At 44.7% G+C, this 11,910-nt stretch overlaps 1 protein-coding gene across 1 annotated transcript; it reads right to left on the minus strand.

The window, feature by feature from the left end:
* Nucleotides 1-10,488: 10,488 nt before the first annotated feature.
* Nucleotides 10,489-11,457, minus strand: LOC104806060. The gene is made up of 2 exons (XM_010530782.2): nt 11,274-11,457; nt 10,489-11,054 (listed from the first exon to the last, which is right to left on the minus strand). Exon 2 carries the CDS (start codon nt 10,981-10,983, stop codon nt 10,597-10,599), a length of 387 nt encoding a protein of 128 aa, XP_010529084.1. The 5' UTR covers nt 10,984-11,054; nt 11,274-11,457; the 3' UTR covers nt 10,489-10,596.
* Between the last annotated feature and the right edge of the window lie 453 nt (nt 11,458-11,910).

Here is an 11,910-nt window from a genome sequence, read left to right on the forward strand (position 1 = left end):
AGAGTTCGTCTCCAAAAGAGTTAGTGGGAGTAGGATCAAACTTGAGGAAGTTCGAGAGCAACAAGTAGATGTTGAGCCGAGTGAACAAGTTGAAGACGTTCAACCTGTTTGACTGTTGGTTGTGACACAACCTTCGACTAATGAACCTCGGAGATCAGGCAGGATTCGCCAAGAACCTATGAGATACGGTTTTCTCGTGACTGGGAATGAGGAGTTCATATTATTAGAACATGATGAGCCTTTCACATACCCAGAGGCTATGGCGAGTCCCGATTCTGAGAAATGACGCGAGGCTATGAAGTCCGAGATGCAATCCATGTCAGACAACCAAGTATGGACTCTGATTGATGCATCTGAAGGGATAAAACCCATCGGATGCAAGTGGATCTTCAAGAATGATGAGGACATGGAGCCGGAACGCGAACGCTTGGAGCTGGAACTGGAGCAGGAGCCCTTGGATACGCAATTGGATGCGGAGCACACGGAGCTAGGAGCAAGCATGGACACCTCGGAGCAACCAGCCGAAGACCAGCCCTTGGACACGTCAAGTGATCAAGACGTTACACGATCACTTGATCCCGCAAAGCTCGACAACGACCATCACGCGAAGGATGCTCCACGAGCGTACATTAGGGCCGAGCCGCCAATCACTCGCGCCAAAACTCGGGCACTTCGCCAACTACTATATGGCATCGTTGATCAAGTCTTGAGTGGGATACGGGACAAAAACGAGGCCAACGCACCCCGACATGGCCTGCATCACGTCTTCACCATCATGGCCGAACCCTACATGCAAAAGGAAGCTTCTTGAGCTGCAAGCAAAGTCCCAACAGCTATATTCCTTCCAACCACCACATTAAATGCATTTTTGGCTCCTCTTGTGCATGTTAAGCACAATTAAGATCCCATTCTCTTTCTATATAATTTCGAGCTCCCTCTTGTAATTTTCAGACTTATTGTTGAATGAAATTGCTTTGAGTTTATCTCTTCTCTCGTCTTTGGTGTGTCCAAACGCGATCCGAGCTCGATGGTGTGTCTGCGGCTGTTCTAGGTTTGGTGTGTTCGATCTTTGTCTCATTCCCATCACTTGTTCACTTCGCCATTCCCCTCCTTGGTTCGAGTTCGAATTCGAGTGCCTCATTCGAGTGCCGGTGATTGAACTCGAATCCCATCCATCTTTCACTTCGACCCTTACACCCAATCCCGAATTCGAGTGCCTCTTGTGAGTGTCGGTGATCGAGATTGGCAGCCTTCCATCCTCTTAGAAGACCGACATGGATGGCAACGTGCACACGTATAAGGCACGACTTGTTGCGAAAGGATTCCGCCAAATTCATGGTATTGACTATGACGAGACCTTTTCGCCTGTAGTCATGCTGAAGTCCATCAAGATCCTGCTTGCCATAGCCGCATATTACGACCATGAGATATGGAAAATGGATGTCAAGACTGCGTTCCTTAACGGAAACTTGACCGAGGATGTGTACATGACACAATCCGAAGGTTTTGTCGATCCAAGGAACCCGGGGAAGGTGTGCAAGCTTCAAAGATCCATTTATGGACTGAAGCAGACTTCAAGAAGCTGGAACCTTCGCTTTGATGAGACAATCAAAAGGTTTGGTTTCTCACAGAACGAAGATGAGCCATGTGTTTACAAGAAGGTCAGTGGGAGCATAGAAGTATTTCTAGTGTTGTACGTGGATGACATTCTCCTAATAGGGAATGACGTTCCTACCTTGCAAGACGTAAAGTCTTGGCTAAGAACACAGTTTCTATGAAAGACCTAAGATAAGTGGCCTATATTTTAGGCATAAAGATCTATAGAGATAGATCGAGGCGGCTTCTAGGATTGAGTCAGAGTACCTACATCGATAAGGTCTTAAAACGGTTCAAGATGCAAGATTCCAAGAAAGAAACCTTACCGATGAGCAGTGGCAGAGTCAGTATCCTACGACACCTGATGAGCGAGAACGCATGGATCGGATTCCATATGCTTCGGCAATTGGATCGATCATGTATGCCATGCTTTGTACTCGGCTGGATGTATCCTATGCGTTGAGCATTACGAGTAGATACCAGTCAGATCCAGATGAGTCACACTGGAACGCCGTCAAGAACATCCTGAAGTACTTGAGAAGAACTAAGGATGTGTTCTTGGTATACGGTGGGTCGGAAGACGAGCTCACTGTAAAGCACTACACCGATGCTAGTTTCTAGTCAGACCCAGATGATTACATATCGCAGTCTGGTTTTGTTTTCTGCCTAAACGGAGGCGTTGTTAGCTGAAAAAGTTCTAACCAAGCCACCTTTTGCAGATTCTACTACAGAAGCTGAGTGTATTGCAGCGTCGGACGCAGCAAAGGAAGCTGTTTGGATCAGAAAGTTCGTTGGCGACTTGGATGTCATTCCTAGTGCTGATAGCCCCATTGCTCTGTATTGCGACAACAATGGAGCAATCGCACAAGCGAAAGAACCTTGGTCCCATCAACGATCCAAACACATACTCAGACGATTTCACCTTATCAGGGAGATCATAGACAGAGGAGACGTGCACATTTGCAGAGTGTCGACATGTGACAACATTGCTGATCCGTTCACGAAGCCTCTCCCTTCGTCGAAGCATGAGGGTCATGTTAGGGATATGGGCATTAGATGTTTAGCAGTTCATGATTAGAGCAAGTGGGAGATTGTTGGTTTAGTGCTCTATGATGAACTGTTGTATGAGCTTTCTTATGATACATTTGATGTATTGACACTTTCTATGGTTTTATGGATGAGTGTTCGATTCATTACGTATTGTGCATACTTTAATATGTTATGAAATCCATATATTGCTATGAACAATACTAAACTCCCTAATCATATATCATTGTGGGAATAATGATGTATTAAGACTAGTATGATATGTGATAGGTGATCATAAGAGATGATCATGGGTATTGGATACGATCACAATCATAGGTATTCGTTGGAGAACGGAATACTGGATTGACCCGCATATGACGGTTCCATAATTGGATCCTATGACCTGAGATATCTACGGAATCCAACATGAGTTGTGTATTTTGAATACGTCAAACGTCCTGCGTAACAGGAGGACTATAAAGGCGTGTATCAGGTACGACACGAATCATGTGCTGAATTGTAGATAGTCAAGATGGGATTTGTACCTCTTAAAAGAGAGAGATATCGCTGGGCCCCTCGTGTGAGCGACACTATAGAAATGTGTGGTCGCACTATAGACGAGCATCGTCTATTTCACACAGTCAAACTCAGTGAACGAGAAAGCAGTCGAATCAGATATGGTGGCTTGTCCATGCCTTATGTTCGACATATGATATCGTGATACAAAAGGATCATCAACCAGAATAATCACCGACGTTCGTAAGATCACAAACAAACTCTATTCAAGATGGGTAGTCATAGTGTCTTGCTAGAGACCGCCTATGACTTGTATAACCGAAATGGAGATTTTGGGTTATACTGCTATATCGGATAAGCCTATAGGGTCACACACAGAGGAAAGGACAAACGCACGAGAAAAGACGAGAATTTCCCAGTAGAGTGGAGGCCAGACCGTTCGGTCTAGAGGTCTTGACCGATCGTGTTGGGATTTCAGGGATCTCATGAGCGAATCTAATTCCTAAGAGATCGGTTCTAGGGTTTGCGCAGCGGATGTAAAACAAAAAATTTTCTAAGAAACCCTAAAACCATGTATGTATGATCTTGTAGAAACGTTAGAACGCTTACCTCAATCGATCTGGGATCTGTATCAATTGAAGAGTTCGTCTGATCACTGAAGGGAGGAAGAATACCTCGCCCTCTACACGTATCCACACGGCGGAAAGGATTCCAATGTTTGGAACTTGTCTGTTAGGACTGAAGAACACCTTCTTCTTTGCGCAAGGGTTTCAGGGATTAAAACCTCTTGTTTCTCTCTCTCAAAACCTCTGGAAAAGGTCTGAAAAACGAGCTCATGAAGGTTGGGTGGCGGCTCCCTAGGTTTTAATACCCTTAAAACCCTAATTTGTGTGAAACAAGGAAATCCCGACGTCTAGACCGATCGGTCTAGCTTATGCCTTGGACCGATTCCATGTACGTTACGTAGACCGTTTGGTCTAGACAGTCTAGACCGATCGGTCTAGGTGGGCTGGACCGATCGGTCTAGACTTTCTAGACCGAACGGTCTTGCTTTGGCTCCTCCAGGTTTTTCTCGTCTTTTCTCGCGCGCTTGTCCTTGTGTGTGACCCTATAGGCTCATCTGATATAGCAGTATAACCCGAAATCTCTATTTCGGTTACACAAGTCATAGACGGTCTCTAGAAACACACTATGACTACCTATCTCGAATAGAGTTTTTTCGTGATCTTACGAACGTTAGTGATGATTCCGGTTGATGATCCTTTTGTATCACGATATCATATGTCGAACATAAGGCATGGACAGGGCACCTTATCTGATTCGACTACTTTCTCGTTCACTGAGTTCGACTATACGAGATAGACGAGTTCGTCTATAGTGCGGCCACAAATTTCTACAGTCCCGCTCACACGAGGGCCCCAGCGATATCTCTCTCTTTTACGAGAGGTACAAATCCCATCATGACTATCTACAATCCAGCACATGATTCGTTTCATACTTGATACACGTCTTTATAATCCTCCTGTTATGCAGGACGCTTGACGTGTTCAAAGTACGCAACTCCTCATGTTGGATTCCGTAGATATCTCAGGTCTTAGGATCCAATCATGGAACCGCCATATGAGATTCAAGTCATGACGCTAGTCCATGTGACAATCTCACGCGGGTCAATCCAGTATTCTATTCTCCAACGAATACCTATGATTATGATTGTATCCAATACCTATGATCACCTCTATGATCATCAATCACACATCATACTAGTCTTAGTATATCATTATTCCCATAATGGCATATGACTAGGGAGTTTAGTATTATTCATAACAATACATGGATTTCATAACATTTCAAGTATGCACAATATGTAATGAATAAAACACTTATCCATAAATAAACAGAAGGTGTCAATACATCAAATGTATCTTAATAAAGCTCGCATAGCAGTACATCATAGAGCACTAAACCAACAATCTCCCACTTGCTCTAATCATAGACTACTAAACATCTAATGCCCATATATCTAACATGACCCTCATGCTTCGACGAAGGGAGAGACTTCGTCAACGGATCGACAATGTTGTCATCTGTCGACACTCTACAAATGTGCACGTCTCCTCTGTCTATGATCTCCCTGATAAGGTGAAACCATCTGAGTATGTATTTGGACGGTTGATGGGACATGGGTTCTTTCGCTTGTGCGATCACTCCATTGTTGTCACAATACAGAGCAATGGGACTATCAGCACTAGGAATGACACCCAAGTCGCCAACAAACTTCCTGATCCAAACAGTTTCTTTTGCTGCATCCGACGCTGCAATATACTCAGCTTCTGTAGCAGAATCTGCAATGGTTGCCTGCTTGGAACTCTTCCAGCTAGCATCGCCTCCGTTCAAGCAGAAAACATAGCCAGACTGCGTTTTGTAGTCATCCGGGTTCGACTAGAAACTAGCATCGGTGTAACCCTTTACAGCGAGCTCGTCTTCCGACCCACCGTATACCAAGAACACATCCTTAGTTCTTCTCAAGTACTTCAGGATGTTCTTGACGGCGATCCAGTGTGACTCACCTGGATCTGACTGGTATCTACTCGTAATGCTTAACGTATAGGATACATCCGGTCGAGTATAAAGCATGACATACATGATCAATCCAATTGCAGAAGCATATGGAATACGATCCATGCATTCTCACTCATTCGGTGTCGTAGGACACTGACACTTGCAGAGAACTGTGCCACTGCTCTTCGGTAAGGTTCCTTTCTTGGAATCTTGCATCTTGAACCGTTTCAAGATCTTATCGATGTATGTACTCTGACACAATCCTAGAAGTCACCTCGATTTATCTCTATAGATCTTAATGCCTAGGATATGGGCCACTTCTCCTAGGTCCTTCATAGAAAAATGCGTTTTGCCAAGACTTTACGTCTTGCAAAGTAGGAACGTCATTCCCTATTAGGAGAATGTCATCCACGTAGAGCACTAGAAATACAACTGTGCTCCCACTGACCTTCTTGTAAACACATGGCTCGTCTTTGTTCTGTGAGAAACCAAACCTTTTGATTGTCTCATCAAAATAAAGGTTCCAGCTCCTCGAAGCTTGCTTCAGTCCATAAATGGACCTCTGAAGCTTGCACACCTTTCTCGGGTTCCTTGGATCGACAAAACCTTCGGGTTGTGTCATGTACACATCCTCAGTCAAATTCCCGTTAAGGAACGCGGTCTTGACATCCATTTGCCATATCTCATAGTCGTAGTATGCGGGTATGGCAAGCAGGGTCCTGATGGACTTCAGCATAACTACGGGCGAAAACGTCTCATCATAGTCAATACCATGAATCTGACGAAATCCTTTCGCCACAAGTCGTGCCTTATACGTGTGCACGTTGCCATCCATGTCGGTCTTCGTCTTGAAGATCCATTTGCATCCGATGGGTTTTATCCCTTCAGATGCATCAACCAGAGTCCATACTTGGTTGTCTGACATGGATTGCATCTCGGACTTCATAGCCTCGCGTCATTTCTCGGAATCAGGACTCGCCATAGCCTCTGGGTATGTGGTAGGCTCATCATTTTCTAATAACATGAGCTCCTCATTCCCAGTCACGAGAAATCTGTATCTCACACGCTCTTGGCGAATCCTGCCTGATCTCCGAGGTTCATTATTCGAAGGTTGAGTCATAACCGGTAGTGAAACAGGTTGGACATCTTCAACTTATTGACTCGGCTCAGGGTCTACTTGTTTCTCTCGAACTTCCTCAAGTTCGATCCTACTCCCACTAACTCTTTCGGAGATGAACTCTCGCTCCATAAAAGCCACATTCCTTGCAATGAACACCTTGTTCTCTGCCGGAATGTAGAAGTAGTAACCTTTAGTTTCCTTAGGGTAGCCTACAAATAAACACTTATCAGACTTGTAGGATAACTTATCATGCATCTGACGCTTCACGTAAGCGTCACAACCCAAAATTCTAACAAACGACAACGCGGGACACTTCCCCGTCCATATATGATATGGCGTCGTTTCAGCCGACTTCATTGGACTCCTTTTTAGCAGGTACGCAGCGGTCTCTAAAGCATAGCCCCAAAACGACTTTGAAAGATCTGTCTGACTCATCATCGACCAAACCATGTCTAACAGTGTTCGATTCCTCCGTTCTAACATGCCATTCCACTGTGGCATTCCAGGAGGAGTTAATTGTGATACAATACTACAATCAACCAGATAGTCAGAGAACTCTTGGCTCATGTACTCTCCACCATGATCAGATCGAAGTGTCTTGATCGTCTTACCAAGCTGGTTCTGTACTTCGTTTCTAAAAGCCTTGAACATTTCAAGTGTTTCAGATTTATGTCTCATCAAATAGACAGCCATATGGACTGAAATCATCAGTGAACGTAACGAAATACAGATAACCTCCTCTAGCTGGACAGCTCATTGGTCCGCATACATCACTATGTATGAGAGCCAATAACTTTGTGTCTCTATGTCCTTTCCCCTTGAAAGGATCTACTACCAGCTAGTCCATCATCAATCAACGACAATATATCAATCATCCACTACCAGCTAGTCAATCATCAATCAATGACAACATAGATGTATATGCAAACTATATTCCCATACAGAAAAATAACCCTACAATAATTTTCTATAAGGGACTAAGATCCATATTTCACATAAGAATGAGTTGTTACACTCAGCCTTACGCTATTTAGGTAGACATCTAATGTCAATCGTATCCAATATGACTCTTAGATCCTTTTATGAGACTATGATATCAAATATCATTGCATACTCGTCTCATCTGTACCATTAAGTCTCAAGTCAAACTTGACAACTTAACCTAAGGTAAACCATATTCAAGCTGTGGGAACCACGATTTCCCACCCTACCTCACAAAGATAATCCGGCACGCTCAACTTTGGCATGACCCGTGTTACGGATGATCGATGCCTTGACAGGACTCGGTAATAATGGGAGGTACACGCTTAGTATTACATAAAATGGGATTTTCGAAACCACAATCAGATCAAGCATCTACTTTTAGCTATGAGAACCACCATTTCTCCATCTTGCTTCACCAAGATAGCACGACACACCCACCTTTGGCATGGCCCATGAAACATATGATCGAGGCCTTGACAACTACTTTACTCGTAGAGCTTCTAAATCTAATCAGTCTCTGTGCAACGATTGTACAAATCGAATTAAGGATCAACCATTGTTCCTTGATCAGATGTATTACATAATCCGAATAGACCATCCATTTGATTATGTAATCCCAATCCCGAAGCTCCCACTTAATCAAGCATATCTAATATCTCGATTAAGTTACCTGCATTCATTCACTATGGACCATCAAAACGAACAAATCATGTTATTCTGAATCACAATCGATCGGGTTAAGCAACGATTACTCAAACCAGATCCCGGAACGAAAAACCAAGAATTTTGGTGTAGCCTCGGCCCCTAGACCGATCGGTCTATGTGACTCGTTCTCCAGGTCAAGATCGGTCCAGACCTGTCGGTCCGGAACGGTCCAGACCGATCGGTCTTGGTCCAGACCGATCGGTCTATACATGCGGACCGTTCAGTCTGGACCTATTGGTCTAACGAACCTGCGAAACCCTAGACCAATCGGTCCAGAGGACCCGATCGGTCTAGGCGAAAACGTGATCAGATATCGTTTTGGTCGTTTCAGCCCCGTTTCAGACCTGAATTCGACCCCGTTATCGCCTGCGAACTCAGAACTCGAAGCTCTTGCATGCCATGCAAAAATGAACAGAAAATCTACTCTAGATCCACAATCAAATCATGCATAGCATCAAAGCAAACACGGATTCAAATAATTCAAATCCTATAACGTGCGTGATCGGGTTCTAACAAAATCATACAGAGCAGCCAGGCTCTGATACCACTGTTGGAATTCTTGGGATCTCATGAGCGAATCTAATTCCTAAGAGATCGGTTCTAGGTTTTGCGCAGCGCATGTAAAACAAAAAATTTTCTAAGAAACCCTAAAACCATGCATGTATGATCTTGTAGAAACGTTAGAATGCTTACCTCAATCGATCCGGTGCCTGTATCAATTGAAGAGTTCGTCTGATCACTGAAGGGAGGAAGAATACCTCCCCTCTACATGTATCCACACGGCGGAAAGGATTCCAACGTTTGGAACTTGTCTGCTAGGACTGAAGAACACCTTCTTCTTTGCGCAAGGGTTTCAGGGATTAAAACCTCTTGTTTCTCTCTCTGAAAACCTCTAGAAAAGGTCTGAAAAACGAGCTCATGAAGGTTGGGTGGCGGCTCCCTAGGTTTTAATACCCTTAAAACCCTAATTTAAGTGAAACAAGGTAATCCCGACGTCTAGATCGGTCTAGGTGTAGACTGATCGGTCTAGCTTATGCCTTGGACTGATCCCATGTACGTTACGTAGACCGTTCGGTCTAGACAGTCTAGACCGATCAGTCTATGTGGGTTGGACCGATCGGTCTAGACTTTCTAGACCGACTGGTCTTGCTTCGGCTCCTCCGGGTTTTTCTCATCTTTTCTCGTGCGTTTGTCCTTTCCTCTGTGTGTGACCCTGTAGGCTCATCCGATATTGCAGTATAACCCAAAATCTCTATTTCGGTTACACAAGTCATAGGCGGTCTCTAGCAAGACACTATGACTACCTATCTCGAATAGAGTTTGTTCATGATCATACGAACGTCTGTGATGATTCCGGTTGATGATCCTTTTGTATCACGATATCATATGTCGAACATAAGGCATGGACAAGCCACCTTATCTGATTCGATTGTTTTCTTGTTCACTGAGTTCGACTGTCTGAAATAGATGACGCTCGTCTATAGTGCGGCCACACATTCCTATAGTCTCCCTCACACGAGGGGCCCATCGATATCTCTCTTTTTTACGAGACGTACTGATGTGAGTACGGAAGGTAAATGACGGGACTCACTCTCGATTCACCGGTTGTTATCCGTTCTCGAAGTCAAGAGAAGAACCGATGAATGGGATGGTGTGGGAGATGGTTCTCGGATCAGTCACGGGCCCGGATAGGCGCTCGACATAATCACGAGAAGAGGAGTGGAGATGGCGGAAACGAAGGATAGAGGCACCGGACACACCGAGTGCGAAACCCACGGACACATCTACGGTAAGAACTCGGACACACCGAGTGTTGGCTTGCGAACACACCGACAAGACCGAGTTTGGACACACCAAAACTAAGACTCTCGACACTTTAGAGTGGAGAAGAAGGAGAGAAAACTCTGCAACTTTGATTCAATAACTTGGCTAACCTTACTATGAAGAAGAGAAGTGTTTTAAGTAAAAGAAAAATGTCAACAACATAATTAAAGCAACAACACATGCAAGACGTGAGCCATAAATGAGGTCGGTGGGCTGAATATGGCTGTTGGGAGGTGTCTTGCATCTCAAGAAGCTTCCTTTGGTTAGTGACTTGGATCACAAAAAGCTTTGGAATCGACCACGAACAAGTTACCCGCGGCTCGGGTTTCTTCGGTGGAAAAGGACACTGTGTTCTCTTCGCTTGGTAGCGTCAATGCACGATGGAAGTAGGCATTGAGTTTCCCTTGGAGTGCTTGTGTCCTTGCTCGGGTGATCGGAGGTTCGGCACGCACTTGGGCTGTCGAAGAATGGGACTTCGAATCGACATGTGGATTGGTTTTGGCCGAAGGGACAGCAGGTGGCGGAAGTGAATGTGTTACCTCCGGCCCGCACGAGTACTCCGTCTCAACGGCGTCCATTCTCTCATCCGTGGCTGCTTCCGTGCCTTCATTCCGAGCAGCTTCCTTGCGTCCATTCCGAGCTGCTCCCATATGCTCTAATTTATCGATGTCTTCATCATGCCCTACCTCTTGAAAAGATTTCGTCCTCGAAATGTCATCACCTGCATCAAAGGGAAGTAAATCAGCGACATTAAAAGAATTTGACACATTATATTCGCTTGGTAGCTCAAGTTTATAAGCATTGTTGTTTATGCGCTCAATCACTCGGAATGGTCCATCACCACGCGGGGCGAGTTTGGACTTTCTCTTGTCCGGAAACCTCTCCGATGGAAAGTGGAGCCACACCCAATCGCATTCCTTGAAGGTTACTTCTTATTTACCTTTGTTGGCTTGGCGTGCATATTGCTCGGTTCGACGTGCAATATTATCTCGGACCTTCTCATGGAGTCTTTTGACGAGCTCGGCTTTCGCATCCCCGTCGAGATTGACGATGTATTTACACGATCTCGAAAGGTGAGTGCCTCGTAGCGGAATGAATTGTTCGATTGTATGCAAACTCGATGTGAGGCAAACACTCGACCCAGTTTCCAAGTCCTTTTCCTAGAGTAGCCTTTAATAAAGTCGATAGAGTTCGGTTGACTACTTCAGTCTGTCCATCCGTCTGAGGATGATGTTGGGTTTCCTGGGATCTCATGAGCGAATCTAATTCCTAAGAGATCGATTCTAGGGTTTGCGCAACGGATATAAAACAAAAATTTTAATGAAACCCTAGAACCATGCTACTATTGAATCATAGAAATGTTAGAACGCTTACCTCAATCGATCCGGGGCCTGTATCAATTGATCTGTTCGTCCGATCACTCTAGGCAGGAAGAATACCTCACCCTCTATACGTATCCACACGTCGGGATGGATTCCAACACCTTGGAACTTGTCTGCTAGGACTAGAGATCTCGATCTCTCTTGTGTGCAAGGTTTTTGGAGGCTTAGGGTTTTATTTTTCTTCTTTTTTCTTCT

Source organism: Tarenaya hassleriana, unplaced genomic scaffold (genome assembly GCF_000463585.1).
Source record: "Tarenaya hassleriana unplaced genomic scaffold, ASM46358v1 Cleome115, whole genome shotgun sequence".
Classification (NCBI taxonomy): domain Eukaryota; kingdom Viridiplantae; phylum Streptophyta; class Magnoliopsida; order Brassicales; family Cleomaceae; genus Tarenaya; species Tarenaya hassleriana.

What these genes read in the sequence shown, in the direction of transcription:
- LOC104806060 (XM_010530782.2), bottom strand. Translation starts at nt 10,983, where the DNA reads ATGGGAGCAGCTCGGAATGGACGCAAGGAAGCTGCTCGGAATGAAGGC.